The 15,888-nt window shown below is 40.9% G+C and overlaps 1 protein-coding gene across 1 annotated transcript in view; it reads right to left on the reverse strand.

Annotated features, from left to right (window-relative positions):
• dnaaf10 (dynein axonemal assembly factor 10) overlaps nucleotides 1-15,888 on the reverse strand; it is a 34,775-nt gene that overhangs the window by 6,834 nt on the left and 12,053 nt on the right. Inside the window, exons 5-7 of the mRNA XM_063056120.1 lie at nucleotides 9,539-9,654; nucleotides 8,197-8,331; nucleotides 3,712-3,809 (exon numbers count right to left, since the gene is read on the reverse strand). Of these exons, the coding sequence (XP_062912190.1) occupies nucleotides 3,712-3,809; nucleotides 8,197-8,331; nucleotides 9,539-9,654 (349 nt within the window). The remainder of the gene's footprint in view (nucleotides 1-3,711; nucleotides 3,810-8,196; nucleotides 8,332-9,538; nucleotides 9,655-15,888) is intronic.

A 15,888-nucleotide genomic window follows, 5' to 3' on the forward strand; every position in this document is an offset into this window, starting at 1 on the left:
CCAAGTTTCCATCGAATTCAATATACCGATTTCCCCGGCCATCCGAAGGTAGAGCGTTCCTATGAAACAGTTCGTAGGCCGAAATGTCGTAAAGCGAAGCAGCAATTACCATTTATTTATATGGGAAAAACTTGTGAGCGTTCGCAGACCCAAAAATAACCTACCAAATCATGCCAAATAACACATAAAACCTAAAATAACAGTAACATATAGTAAAAGCAGGAATGATATGATAAATAGACAGCCTATATAAAGTAGAAATACTTTTCCACAATCATTACTGCACTGTTCTCCGTAGTGAAAATCTCACGCAAGCACCGTCGGCAGAAAATCTCACGCAAGCTCTCTCGGCAAAATCACGGCGCAAGCGCTCTCTAGTAACCTTTAAGCTATGAAACTGCCAAATCATACCAAATAACACGTAAAAATACACAGCCTATATAAAGCAGAAATAATGTATGTACAGTGTAGTATCACTCACTGGAATTGGGAAGACAGCGCCGAGCACACTGATGATAGTGTGTTAGACTGAGTCGTCGCAGGTTGGGTGGTGCAGTGGTCCCCACCCTCCAGGCTGCCAAGCGATACATTGCCACGAAGCATGCAGGGGTACAGCAGCAGCTAGGAGGCACACAGCACATCTTTAAGAAAAAAACCAAAATAAACATACTAACTAATTAGGTGCCGCCTGGCACGTAATTGTCGGCCCAGATCAGCGCCAATTTCCGATTGCAGCGTCTCTGATCTGGGCCAACAATTACATGTCGGGCAGCACCTAATTAATTAGCATGTTTATTTCGGCTTTTTTCTTAAAGATGTGCTGTGTGCCACCCGGCTATCACTGCATTCTCCACAAGTCGCGGGGTGGTGGGACACTGGGGTGTCATCTCGTCGTCTGTTTCCATTAGAGCAGGCAGCTCATCTTCTATGACTGCCCGCCTCGATGTCGAAGGTCGAGGTTTGTCCTCTGCTGTGGCTGATGTGGAAGGTTTGCTTAACTGCTGAGCCTCGCGCATTTTTCTATCATACAGTTCTTTGTGAGGATTCAAACCATCCTGCAAATATCCTCTAAACCTACGTACCCTTTCAAAATTAAAGTCGTACTTTATCATTGCAGCGAAAATCTCACGCAGTTGCTTCACGTTCAGTTCGCTACTGCATCGGTCTCGATTGTTATCCTTTCTTCTTCCAATTGCATCAGCTCTTCATCTATCAGTTCTTGGTCATGGGATGCCAAAACCTCTTCAACATCATCTTCATCAGCTTCCACAAGCCAAACTCACTTTGTCCTTGCTTCGTTCACCACGATCGAAACGCTTAATTATGTCTAGTTTTACCCTAAGTGTAACACCCTTACGAGCTCATTTAGGCTTTTCCAATACCTCAGAACTCATCTTGCAAATGGCTGCTCACAGGCACGTGTTAAAGTAATGCAGTTCCGAATCCGGGGGAGAGCGGCTGCTCGGGACGCGCACTGCCTTTTATCGCGCGCTGATTTTTCCCCGCACGCTGCTTTTTCTCGTAACAGTGAAAACACCTTCTGTTAGCGAGAACAGGGTAAATGTAGGTCTTTCGTAACAGTGAGGTTTCGTAAAGCCAACGTTCGAAAAGTGGGGGACACCTGTATAAGTTTGCTGATGACACCACAATTGTAGGCCGTATCTCGGGTAATGATGAGTTTGAGTACAGAGAGGAAATTAAAAAAACTGGTGGCATGGTGCGAAGACAATAACCTAGCCCTCAAAGTCAGCAAGACAAAGGAATTGGTTGTGGACTTCAGAAGGAGTAGCGGACCGCACGACCCCATTTACATCGGTGGTGCACAAGTGGAACAGGTCAAAAGCTTTAAGTTCCTCGGGGTCAATGTCACAAATGACCTGACTTGGTCCAACCAAGCAGAGTCCACTGCCAAGAAGGCCCACCAGCGTCTTTACTTCCTGAGAAAGCTAAAGAAATATGGCCTGTCCCCTAAGACCCTCACTAATTTTTATAGATGCACCGTAGAAAGCATTCTTCTAGGGTGCATCACAACCTGGTATGGAAGCTGTCCTGTCCAAGACCAGAAGAAGCTGCAGAAGATCATGAACACAGCCCAGCGCATCACACAAACCAATCTTCGGTCCTTGGACTCACTTTACACCACACGCCGTCGGAGCGGTGCTGCCAGGATAATCAAGGACACGACCCACCTAGCCAACACATTTTTTGTCCCCCTTCCCTTTGGGAGAAGGGTCAGGAGCTTGAAGACTCATACAGCCAGATTTGGGAACAGCTCCTTTCCAACTGTGATAAGACTGTTGATCAGGTCCCGACCCGGATCTGGGCTGTACCCTCCAAGTATCCGGACCCGCCTCTCAGTTTTTTGCACTACCTTACTTTCCCTTTACTATTTTCTATTCATGATTTATGATTTAAATTTTTACTATTTACTATCAATTTGTACTCCAGGGAGCGCGAAGCACAGAATCAATATCGCTGTGATGATTGTACACTCTAGTGTCAATTGTTTGGCGACAATAAAGTAAAGTAAACCCAGAAATTTTGCTGACTTTATTCAAAATGGACTCTCCAATTGCATGAGGGAAACCAGGTTGTGAGGTAAATACGTATCAAAACTATATAAAATCAAAATATTACTAATCATATAATGCAGAATAGTTATTTCAGAAAACATACACTGAACAACAAAGATTTTGCTTCCTGAATTCTTTTGAGTGTAATCTTATGGATTTGGGGCTGCTGATCATTTAAATCACCATGAAATTTCCCTATCACGCACAATTTTTTTGAAATCGCCTATATTTGTCATTTCAATTCATAATTCAAGCTAGAATAACTGACGCCAAGATTAAGGAATGCATTTTCATTCTTCCACATATCAAAAAGATCATCAATGATAGGCAGTTCGAAGACATCTAGTGGGACTGGAGAAAATCAGATGGAAGGCCTTCAAGGATGTTGTTGCAAATTTTCTTGGCAACTACAAAGCTCCAAATTACGTGCAGCCTGTTGACAATATGCTTCAAACATACAAAACCATGAAGTGCAACATGTCACTAAAGATTCATTTTCTACATTTCCATTTAGACTTCCTCCCTGCAAATTCTGGCACTGTCAGTGACAAGCATGGTGAAAGGTTTTACCAGGACACTGCTGTCACGGAGAAAATGTATCAGAGCAACTGGAATTCATCAATGCTGGCTGATTATTATTTGACACTTAAGCAAGAAGCCTTAAGAGACTGAGAACAAATGAAAATCATCAACAAAACATTTTTAGCTTAATTGAACTATTGCAAAGCATCAACATCATTATACAATTAAATGTATTATATTCAATAAAAGTTAATTTCATGTTTCTCCAAATTCTTATGTGATACAAGTAGTCTGAAATAATATTTGTGTTCAGCTTTAAGCTGTCTACCATAAAAAAAATTCTGGGTAAATAACATTTCAAAAAAATTTGTTGTCTGGTGTTATCTTTATTCTTTTTCACCGATTTAGTTTTCCGATGACATTAACCAAACACTGAAGAAAGTAGTCTTCTGTGAAGAGATTAGCCAGGTGAAAGTGGTCTCAGATTTAGGCAGAAAATGACTTAGCTCTGATATAGTACCACACAATCATTAATCTTTGGAAGCAATCACAAAGCATGGGCTTCACATATATTTATGCAGCCTACTATGTTTACAAATGAAACGAAGTTACTCACTATTTCCAAAGATGCAGATTGCCAGCTCCTCCTGCTGTCATGAAGATATCTCTATTTTGTGGCAAGTGACGGACCTGCCATACGGTAGATTTATACGCCTTGAGAAAAGCAGACACATAAATAGTGTTTATAGTGTTCATAAAAACAAGTGAGAGAGCAACACCAGCTGCTCCACTTAATAACAACTACAGAGTTGAGTCACATACCTTCCTCAAATTATCTACTTTCAAAATACAAAAGATGCAATAAAAATAAAAGACAAGCGTATAGTTTCATTCATAAAGAACTCTTTATCTCAGAATACATCAAAGCACATTTAAGCCAAGGACATACACGTGTTATACTGCCAGAAACATAGGAACCAACCTGTGCACAAGTACCCCAAATACAACTCTAATTATTAGATAATCTGTTTTTGTGCATTAGCAAAGGAATAAATATTGGCCCTACATATCTTCAAAATTGCACCATGGGATCCTTCAGGTCCAGCCAAGCAAAGGAGCAGGACTTGTGTAAACCCACTGAAATTTACCTGTGCTGGGTCCACTTAATTTTATTGCCGTAGTCATATTATAGATTTTATTATCTTTCCATATGAGCTTTGAAAGTATCCGATTAGGTTTAATCCCCCATTGCCAAATCATCTTTTCCTTATAGTCATAGAGCAGTACAGTTTAGAAACAGGCCCTTTGGCCCAACTAGTCCATGCCAAAACCATTTAAACTACCTACTCTCATTGACCTGAACCGGGACCGTAGCCCCTCTGTACCCCTACCGTCCATATACCTATCCAAACTTCCCTTAAACATTGAAATCGAGCTCACACAGACCACTTGTGCTGGCAGCTCATTCGCAATCTCACAGCCCTCTGAGTGAAGCAGTTTTCCCTCATGTTCCCTTTAAACTTCTCACCTTTCACCCTTAGGCCATGACCTCTGGTTGTTGTCCCACTCAACTTCAGTGAAAAAAGCCTGTTTGCATTTACCCTATTAATACCCCTCATAATCTTGTATACCTCTATCAAATCTCTTCTCAATCTTCTACATTCTAAGGAATAAAATCCTAACCTATTCAATCTTTCCATACAACTTAGGTACTCCACACCCGACAACATCCTTGTCAATTTTCTCTGCACTCTTTCAACCTTGTTTACATCTTTCCTGTAGGTAGGTAATCAAAACTGCACACAATACCCAAATTAAGCCTCACCAATATCTTATACAACTTCAACATCCCATCTCCTGTACTCAATACATTTATTTATGAAGGTCAATGTGCAAAAAGCTTTCTTTACAGCCCTACCTACTCGTGACGCCATTTTCAACAAATTATGTTCATGTATTTCCAGATCCCTTTGTTCAACCAATCACTGTGTAAAGCCTACCCTGGTTAGTCCTACTGAAGTGCAAAACCTTGTACTTATTTGTCTTAAATTCCATCTGCTATTTTCAGCCCATTTTTCCAGATTATGCAGATCTTTCTGTAAGCCCTGATAGCCTTCCCTCACTGTCCACTACACCCCCAGTCTTGGTGTCATCCACAAATTTGCTGATCCATTTAACCACCTTATCATCCAGATCATTGATACAGAAGACAAACAACACAGGACCCAGAACCGATGCTTGCAGCACACCACTAGTCACAGGCCTCCAGTCAGAGAGGCAAACCTTTACTACCACCCCCTGGTTTCTCACACAAAGTCAATGTCTAATCCAATTTACTACCTCATCCTCAATGCCGAGTGACTGTAACTTCTTGACCACCTCCCACACCGGACCTTGTCAAATGCCTTACAAAAGCCCATGTAGACATCATCCACTGCCTTGTCTTCATCCGCTTTCCTGGTAACTTCTTCGAAAAACTCAATGAGGTTGGTTAGACATGACCTACTACGCACGAAGCCATGCTGACTATCCTTAATCAGTTCATGTCTATCCAAATATGTATGTATCCAGTCCCTGAGAATACCTTCTAAAAACATTCCCACAACTGATGTCAAACTCACCAGCCTATAATTTCCTGGTTTATGTTTACAGCCTTTTTTAAACAGCAGAACAACATTAGCTATTCTCCAATCCTCTGGTACCTCTCCTGTTTTTAAAGCCCTGGCAATTTCTGCACGTGCTTCCCGTAGGGTCCGATGGAACACCTTGTCAGGCCCTGGGGATTTATCCACCCTGATTTACCTCAGGGTAGCAAACACCTTCTCCGCTGTAATCTGTACAGGGTTCATGAAGTTGATGTCGCTTTGCCTCATTTCTATAGATTCTGTATCCATCTCCCAAGTACATGCAAGTGCATAGAATGCACTTAAGATCTCCAAAATGCTAGAGGAGCTCAGCAGGCCAGGCAGCATCTATGAAAAAAAGTACAGTCGATGTTTTGTGCCAAAACGTCAAATGTACTTTTTTCCATAGATGCTGCCAGACTTGCTGAGTTCCTCCAGCATTTTGTTGTGTGTTGCTCAGAATTCTAGCATCTGCAGATTTTCTCTTGTTTAAGATCTCCCAACATCAGATTTGGCTCCACGTGGATTACTGTTCTGGTCTTCCAAAGTACCAATTTTGTCCCTAGTAATACTTTTGCTCCTAACATACCTGTAGAATCCCTTGGGATTCTCCTTCACCTTGTCTGCTAAAGCAAATTCATGCCTTCTTTCAGCCTTCCTGAGTTCTTTCTTAAGTATCCTCTTACATTTCCTGTACTCCATAAGCACCTTATTTATTCCTACTTGCCTATACCTGATATGCACTCCCTTTTTTCTCTTTAACCAGGGCTTCAATACCTCTTGAAAACCAAGGTTCACAACACTTGTTATGTTTACCTTTTATTCTGACAGGCACATACAAGCATTGTACTCTCAAAATTTCATTTTTGAAGGCCTCCCACTTTCCAGGTACACCTTTGCCAAAAAACAGACTGTCCCAATCCACACTTGCCAGATCAGTTATGATACTTTCAAAATTGGCCTTCCTGTAATCTAGGATCTCAACCCACAGACCAGACGTACTTCTTTGCATATTTACTTTGAAACTAATGACATTGTGATCACTGGATGCAAAGTGTTGCCCGACACAAATTTCTATCTCACTCCCTAACAGCAGATCTAGTATCGCATGCAGAGTATCGTTGGGACTTCTACACACTGATGAATGAAACTTTCCTGAACACATTTGACAATCTCTATCCTATCTAGTTCTTTCACAGTATGGGATATATATATATATATATATATATATATATATATATCTATCTATCTCACAGTCAATATATGGAAAGTTAACATCACCAACTATAACAACCTCATGTTACTTGCAACAATTTGCAATCTCTTTACAAATTTGTTCCCCTAAATCCCTAGGACTCACAACTTATAAAACCTCTTCTTCTACTGCATATACTGCATTTCCAACACCCCTTCAAAACAGAAGAAAATAGGAATAGGTATAGACTACCAAGACCCTCAAGCCTGCCCCACCATTCCACATGATCATAGCTGATCTACTACTGGCCTCAACTTCTCTTCTATGTGAGATTTCCATAATCTTTAATTGCTCAGTCCTTCAAATATTTATCAATATCCAGCTTAAATATATCGAATGATCCTCAACATTACCATCCTCATAGATAGAATTCCAGAGGTTAACTATTTTCTGAGAGAAGAACTTTTTACACATCTCACTTTAAATGACTGCTCCCTTGACATCTCAAACTCTTGATATTTACCCTGTCATGCCCCCTTAGTATCTTGTACCTTTCGTTCTTCAAAGATCCAAAGAATATAGACTCATGCTGTTTAGTTACTCTTCAAAGAGCAACCCTCTCAATGCAGGAATTAGCTAACATGAATCTCCTTTGTACTGCTTCCTATGCTTCTATATTTTCAGTTCCTGCAGCCTTTGACCATTCTTTCCAAATGTGCTCATTTAATTTGTTTTCAAATAGTGCAGTTAAAAATAACAAAATCCCCAAATCTGCTCTGGAAAGTAAATAAAAATTCAGATGTGCTATCATATACTATACATGGATCATTTGCTCATTTTGTATATTATCCACATCAATTTGAGTTACACCCACAATTTAAATATTTCTTCAGGACTTACTTAATAGGCTACTTAAAGAATTTTTGTACCTTTATTAACTGAAGCTTACCCAACACCTACTACTTGAGATTATGTATTGTTGAGCAATCATGAATTAACTGGAGAGTCGACATATGATCCTTCTGAATAGCAATATTAACTGGATATCTGATATTCTGTTCAGACAACAGTTTAGGTGACTGTTCCATAAGCTGATTTTTCAATACAACGCTTCTGGCTGAGAGTGGATTCCACTTTGACTGCTATCAGAATAGCTACTCAAGCTATTTGATAAGAGGGTTCCATGGCAACCTACACCCTGGGTTATTTAGCAGTTAAATTACAACAAAATACAACCTGCCACACCAGTTGTTATAAAGCACAGAAACAGTGAATTAAATACCTTTTCACTAACTGAAGCAAAACCCTTAGTTGGGTGTTGGGTCCGCATGTCAAACACGTGGAATTTCCCCTCTAAGGAAGTGGCCACCAGCTTATTCATAGTAATATCTTTTCGGTCAAATTCAACAGAACAAACCTGCAAAAAAGAGTTAAATGTCTGTGTTGAAATAGGAGTATATTCTAACATCACAAGAGTTACATACTAAGTCCCCATGTTTTGATTTTGCATATTCCTAAGACTTTACAACATAGGAAGCAACTGATCCTATGCTGGCTCTCGGATTTATCCCCTCAATCCCATTTCCCAGCCTTTTTCTCTGTAACCTGTATTTTCTCACATGTCCACGAAATCCATCCTGACTTTCCAACCCTACACAATGAGTAAATTACAGTGGCACATGTTTGAAATGTACAAAGGAACTGGAGCACTCAGGAAATCCAGGCAACTAAAAGGATAAAATGCAAACTCCACAGAGACAGAACCAAAGGTCAGAACTGAACATGACATGACAAAAAGCAGCACTAAATGCTGCATCACACTAATTTAATCATGGAATTAATGCAAAATACATTAGAATTTTCTTCCTCAAAAATGCTTCATAATGTGTTCTAACAAACTCATTTAACACTAGCACAAAGATATGGCATGGGGATATTAGAAACAAAGCAACTAAACACGGCCTTTGTCTCAAATATTGCTTCTCAACAAATATCAAAGGGCCTTTATGGAAGGGTATATGCACAGAACATGAAGTTGCCCTGCTTTGTTTTTCCAGCATTTACTACAATTAGAAACAGATGCTCTTGGTCAATACATAGAATTAAAGTTCCCTTGCAGTTTCCAGAGCAATGCAAAGAGTGAAGCATTAAAGACATTATTAACTTTCAGTGTACTCTGCTGAAAACAGTTTACAAAGTCCATCAATCTGAAAAGTCACTCTGGACATCAAATGTCTTGTCAGTTGATTTTCTTGTTGCAAATAGCAGGAAGTGTGAAGTTTCTATGCTCCCCTGGGCCCTGGAGGACGAAATGTGAGTAAGAGAAGTGCTGCCAAAAACTAAGCAATTAATGTGCAGTCAAGAAATGAAAGACGGAGATATTAAAAGGTAGGAGGAAAAAAGGGACAGTTTAGCATAACATCAAGAGCTAAAGGATCTGTTCCTGTGTTGTACTGCTCTAAAAGTTTATTTCAAATAAACCATGAAAATCCTCACATATTTCTTCAACAACCTGCTAGTATTTGTGTAGAAAGCTTGTATACAAACGTGTAGTTATTATTTTCCACTCCATAAGGAAATCATTCTTGGAGTTTACACTGCTATAAGATTAATTTATTCTTTACCCCATTCCTGATGTTCTTCTCCCACCGGAGTGACATCATTCTTAGGTCAAATAGCTTGATATCTCCATTGTCATATCCTGCACACACACACCGCTCCTGTTGATTGTATGCATGACCTGTCCAAGGAGGCACAAAAGAATTCGAGTGTACTTAAAAACATGAACTCAACTTGTACACCTTCCCAATGAGGAATTGCATCATAATCATCAGAATTTAATTAAGACTTAAGAGTTCTTCAAGTTAGAGAAAATTCTAACTATGGGGCAACCATATATTCTGGATGGGGCATTGTACACCTGGCAAACAATATCCTGAGATGGTTCCATATCTCAAGAAACCTGCCCTTGCCGGCTGGTCAGGTTCACTGGGTCCAGGCTAGACTGCAGTCTGGAAGCCTACAACTCCTCCATCTATGTATATGAAGTCAGGAAAGTCTGAACTTGGTGCACAACCCATCTGCCAAGAACTGTATATAGACCATAAGATTTAGGAGCCGAATTAGGTCATTTGGCCCATCGAATCTGCTCCACCATTTTATCACAGCTGATCCACCTCCCTCTCAGCCCTAATCTCCAGGCTTTTCCCAATAATTCTTCATGCCCTGGCTAATCAAGAACCTAGCAATCTCTGCTTTAAATATACCCAATGACTTGGCCTCCACAGCTGCCCGTGGCAACAAATTTCACAGATTCACTATCTCTGGCTAAAGAAATTCTTCCTTATCTCCATTCTAAATGGACGTCCCTCCACCCTGAGGCTGTGCCCTCCTCCACCACAGGACACATCCTCTCCACATCCACTCTATTGAGGCCTTTCAACAATCAATAGGGTTCAATGGATCCTCCCTCATTCTTCTGATTTCCAGTCAGTACAGGCCCAGAGCCATCAATCAGTCCTCTTATGGTAACCCTTCATTCCGGGAATCATTCTTGACAACCACCTCTGAACCCTCTCTAATGTCAGTACATCTTTTCTTAGATAAAGGGCCCAAAACTGCTCACAATACCCCAAGTGAGGCGTTACTAGTGCCTTGTAAACCCTCAATATTACATCTTTGCTTTTATATTCTAGTCCTCCTGAAATGAATGCTAACATTGCATTTGCCTTCCTTACCACAGACTCAGTCTGCAAATCAACCTTTAGGACTCCCAAGTCGTTTTGCACCTCAGATTTTGGAATTTTCTCTCCATTTATAAAATAGTCTACACTTTTATTTCTCCTACCAAAATGCATGACCATACACTTCCTGACATTGTATTCCTTCTGCCACTTCTTTGCCCATTCTCCTAATCTACCTACGTCCTTCTCCAACCCCTCTGCTTCCTCAATGTTACCTGCCCCTCCATCTATCTTCCTATCATTCAAAGACATGGCCACAGAGCCATCAACTCACAAAAAATGCTGGAGGAACTCAGCAGGCCAGGCAGCATCTATGGAAAAAAGTACAGTCAATGTTTCGGGCCGAAACCCTTCGGCAGGACTGGAGAAAAAAAAAAACGAGGAGTAGATCTGAAAGGTGGGGGGGGGGGGGCGGGGAAGAGCGTCCCATCAACTAATCATTGACATATAACATAAAAAGCAGTCCCAAGGCAAACCCCTATGGAACACTATAAGTCACCAGCAACCAAGCTGAAAAAGCTCCCTTTATTCCTATTCATCGCCTCCTGCTAATCAGCCAATACTCTATCCATGCTAGTATTTTTCCTGCAATACCATGGGCTCTTAACTTGTTAAGCAACCTCGTTTGTGGCACCTTGTCAAAGGCCTTCGGAAAATCCAGGTACACATCATCCACTGATTCTCCTTTGTGTATCCTGCTTGCTATTTCTTCAAAGAACTCCAGCAGATTTGGCAGGCAAGATTTTCCCTTAAGGAAATTATGCTGATTTCGGCTTATGTGCCTCAGAGTATCCTGAAACCACATTCTAAACAATTGACTCCAACATCTTCCCAACCACTGAGCTCAGATTAACTGGCGTATAATTTTGTTTCTTCTGCCTCTCCCCCTTCTTGAGTAGTGGAATGACATTTGCAATGCTCCAGTCTTCTGGAACAATGCCAGAATATATTGATTCTTGAAGAATCATTACTAATGCCTCCACAATCTCATCAGCCACCTCTTTCAGCACCCTGGGGTGTAGACCATCTGGTCCAGGTAATTTACCTTCAGACCTTTCAGTTTCCCAAGCCCCTTCTCTTTAGTAATGGTTTCTGCCCCCAACACACTTACATTTCCAGTATACTGCTAGTGTCTTCCACAGTAAAGACTGATGCAAAACACCTACTCAGTTTGTCCGCCATTTCCTTGTCCACCATTATTACCTCTCCAGCATAATTTTCCAGCAGTCCAATATCTACTCTCGCCTGTCTTTTACTCTTTATATACCTGAAACTTTTGGCATCCATTTAATATTATTGGAATATGAAGGTAAGCTAGTCAGCTTTTCCCTCTTTATGACGTTTTTAGTTGCCTTCTGTTGGTTTTTAAAACTTTCCCAATCCTCTAACTTCCCACTAATTTTTGCTCTACCATTACCCTCTCATTGATTTTTATGCTGGTTTTGATTTCCCTTGTCAGCCACAGTTGCTTCATCCTGCTCTTAGAAAGCACCTTCTTCATTAGGTTGTATCTGTCTTGCATCTTGCTCCCAGAAATTCCAGCCATAGCTGCTCTGCCGTCATTCCTGATAGTATCGTCTTCTAATCTACTTTGGCCAGCTCCTCTCATGACTCTAAGTCCCTTTACTGATACATCTGACTAGCTCCTCCCTCTCAAGTTGCAGGGAGAATTCTATCATATTACTATTACTGCCCTCCTTTGCCTTAAGCTCTCTAATCAATTCCAGTTTATTGCACAACACCCAATCCAGAATAGCTGATCTTCTACTGGGCTCAACCAAGGGTTGCTCTAAAAAGCTATCCCGTAGGCATTCTACAAACTCCCCCTCTTGGGATTCAGCACCAATCTGATTATCCCAATCAACCCACATATTGAAGTGCCCCATGACATTATCCTTTTGGCAAACCCTTCCTGTCTCCCATTGTAATTCGTAGCCCACATCCTGGCAATAGTTCAGAGGCCAATACACATCTTCCATCAGGGTATTTTTACCCTTGCTGTTTCTTAGCTCTACCCACAAGGATTCTATACCCTCCGATCTTATGTCACGTCATTCAAAGGACGTGATTTCATTTTTTACCAACACAGCCACCCTACCCCCTCTGCCTACCTTGCCTGTCCTTTCAATACAACATGTATCCTTGCATATTAAGCTCCCAGCCATAATCTTCCCTCAGCCACGACTCAGTGATGGCCACACATCATACCTGCCAATCTCTAACTGTACTCCAAGATCATATACTATATACGGTGTGCATTCTAATATAACACCTTCAGTCCTGTACTCATTACCCTTTTCAATCTTGTCCCCCCTTTACATTGCATCTCATCCTGAACTCAATTTTTCCCTGTCATCAGTCCGTCCTTGCTAGCACTGCCTCTCTTTGTAAACCAACTGCCCATCCTCAGCCCTATCATTCCAGTCCTCATCCCGGCCAAATTAATTAAAACCCTTCCACACAGCTCCAGCAAACCTGCCCACAAGGATATTGAACCCTCTTGGGTTCAGATGTAACCCATCTCTTTTGTACGGTCATACCTTCCTCAGAAGAGATCCCAATGATACAGAAATCTAAGCCACTGCCCCCTGCACCAGTTCCTCAACCAGGTATTTATTTACCAAATGCCCCTACTCTTACCCTCACTGGCATGTGGCATAGACAGCAATTCAGTGGTTATTACCCAAACAATCCTGCTTTTCAGCTTTCAACCTAGCCCCCTAAAATCTCTCTTCAGGACTTCCTCATCTTTCCTTCCTGTCATTGATACCAATAGGTATGAAGACTTCTGGCTGTTCACTCTTTAGAATGCCCCATGGACCAGACCAGAGACATCCCTGACCCTGGCAACTAGGAAATATACCATCCAGGTGTCTCCATCACGCCCACAGAAACTCATCTCTATTCTTCTAACTATGGAAACTCCCATCACTACTGCAGCCCTTTTCACCTCTCTTCTCTTCTGAGCCATGACGCCACTCCCCCGCCCTCAACAGCATCCAAAACTGTATACTTATTGAGAGGAACATCCACAGGGGTACTCCGCACTGGCATCCCACTTTCCTTTCCTTCTCCTAGCCGTTCCCCAGTTATGTGCAAATGGCAACATTTTGCACACAACTGGTGCTTGTAAACTGAAGCATATATTTGCTTTATTACTGAACATTTAGGATCTTACCAGGAGATCAGAGTAGTACAAAGAATTTTAAAAAGCAAAGAATTTATCTGAACTCTTAAATCTATGTATCTGTTATCTAACATATACAGTATGTACACTTGCCAGCATACAGCATCTGGTGTTCTTCAGCTATGAAGAACTTCATTGTATTCATTTTTTTTTAAAGGTGCATGAAAGCTCTTTGATAATGATGACAGATCCATGATAATAAATGCATATGTGTTTCTGTTTATGGTCAAATACATGCAGTGATTATTTATAGGCAGCAATGATCTCACTTCACTGAGCAACTTATATATTCTTCCTTGGCTCCTTTCCCCACCCAATATGCTCACTCTTAATACAGCTAGTAAGAATAATGCAGATTATTTTACTCAATACTCCTACATCCAGATTCAAATGTTGGGAAGGACAAAGAGAAATAAATCATCTTGACTCATGGCAAAATCTCTAGCACTACTTTTTTAGCCCTGTGCGCATGGCCATCTGCTGTGTAATTCTTAATCCCTTTCACTTCTGTAATCTTACTGACTGCCATTTATTTATTTATGTGGCTTTAAAATAAATACCTTAATGCAGAAACAATGGCAAAAAAAATAATGAATGGTAAACAAACAGAACGGGGAGAAAACAGTAAATAACCTGAATGCAACTTCTATGGAAAATAAGTTCAGGAAGACTGAGATCACAGAACTGAGCCAGAAGGATGCAACAACACAGCAAAACAAATGTTTTTCATCAAAATACATAAAGCATTAAAATAATTTGAACAGAATTGAACAGAATCACAGAACTGATGGGAATAGATCAGAACACCAACTGTTCTCATTGTAAAATACTGAGAAATATTGCACAAGGCTAAAGTAGGTTTTTAATGTCCTATGCCATAATCACCTATTAGCAAACTCTGATCTTAAATAAATTAGTTTATACTCAAGCTCAGAATGCATTAAAATGATTAATTTTAAAAGTACAATAAAAATTTTGTTTATTAAAATATATATGATAAAACAGCTTACAATCCTCAGCAGCTTACTAACTGCTAATTTTGGGCTCAAACATGTGCAATATTGATATAAAAGTTTATATTCTGCCTATGATATTCTTTAATATGATTGACTGTTTAGCTTGCTTGATGAGTAAACATAACTATTTCATTGCAATATTTCTGCAACATTCACAGACTCAGGGTCTTGGACTATACTTTTATTGTGTGCAAATTTGCAAGATGGTTTGAGTGCTTACAAAGAACTGTATGATAGAAAAATGCGTGAGGCTCAGCAGTCAAGCATACTTTTGTTTTTCAAACCTTCCACATCAGCCACAGCAGATGACGAACCTCGACCTTCGACATCAAGGTGGGCAGTCATAGGAAAAGATGAGCTGCCTACCCTAATGGAAACAGACGACGATGAGATGACACTCCAGTGTCCCACCACCCCAACCCCCGGGCCGCGCGGACAGATACCGATTCGCAGAGAATGCAACGGTAGCCGAGAGGCACACAGCACATCTTTGAGAAAAAAGCCGAAATAAACATGCTAATTAATTAGGTGCCGCCTGGCACATAATTGTCGGCCCAGATCAGAAGCGATGCAATCGGCAATTGCCTCTGATCTGGGCCGACAATTACGGGCCGGGCGGCACCTAATTAATTAGCATGTTTACTTCAGCTTTTTTCTTAAAGATGTGCTGTGTGCCTCCCGGCTACCGCTGTACCCCTGCATGCTTCGCAGATCGGTATGGGGTCACTGCCAGGAGGGTGGGGGCCACTGCACCACCCCAACTTCCAACGACTCAGCCTAACACACCATCATCAGTGTGCTTGATGTCTTCCTGATTCCCCTAAGTGATACTACACTGTACATACATTATTTCTACGTTTTTTCAGCTGTGTATTTTTACGTGTTATTTGGTATGATTTGGCAGCTTCCTAGCTTAAAGGTTACTGGAGAGAGTGTTTCTGCCAAGAGCACTTGCGTGAGATTTTCTCTACGGAGAAGTGCCGGCAATGACTGTGAAAAAGTATTTCTACTTTATATAGCCTGTGTAT

Source organism: Mobula hypostoma, chromosome 8 (genome assembly GCF_963921235.1).
Source record: "Mobula hypostoma chromosome 8, sMobHyp1.1, whole genome shotgun sequence".
Taxonomy (NCBI): Eukaryota; Metazoa; Chordata; class Chondrichthyes; order Myliobatiformes; family Myliobatidae; genus Mobula; species Mobula hypostoma.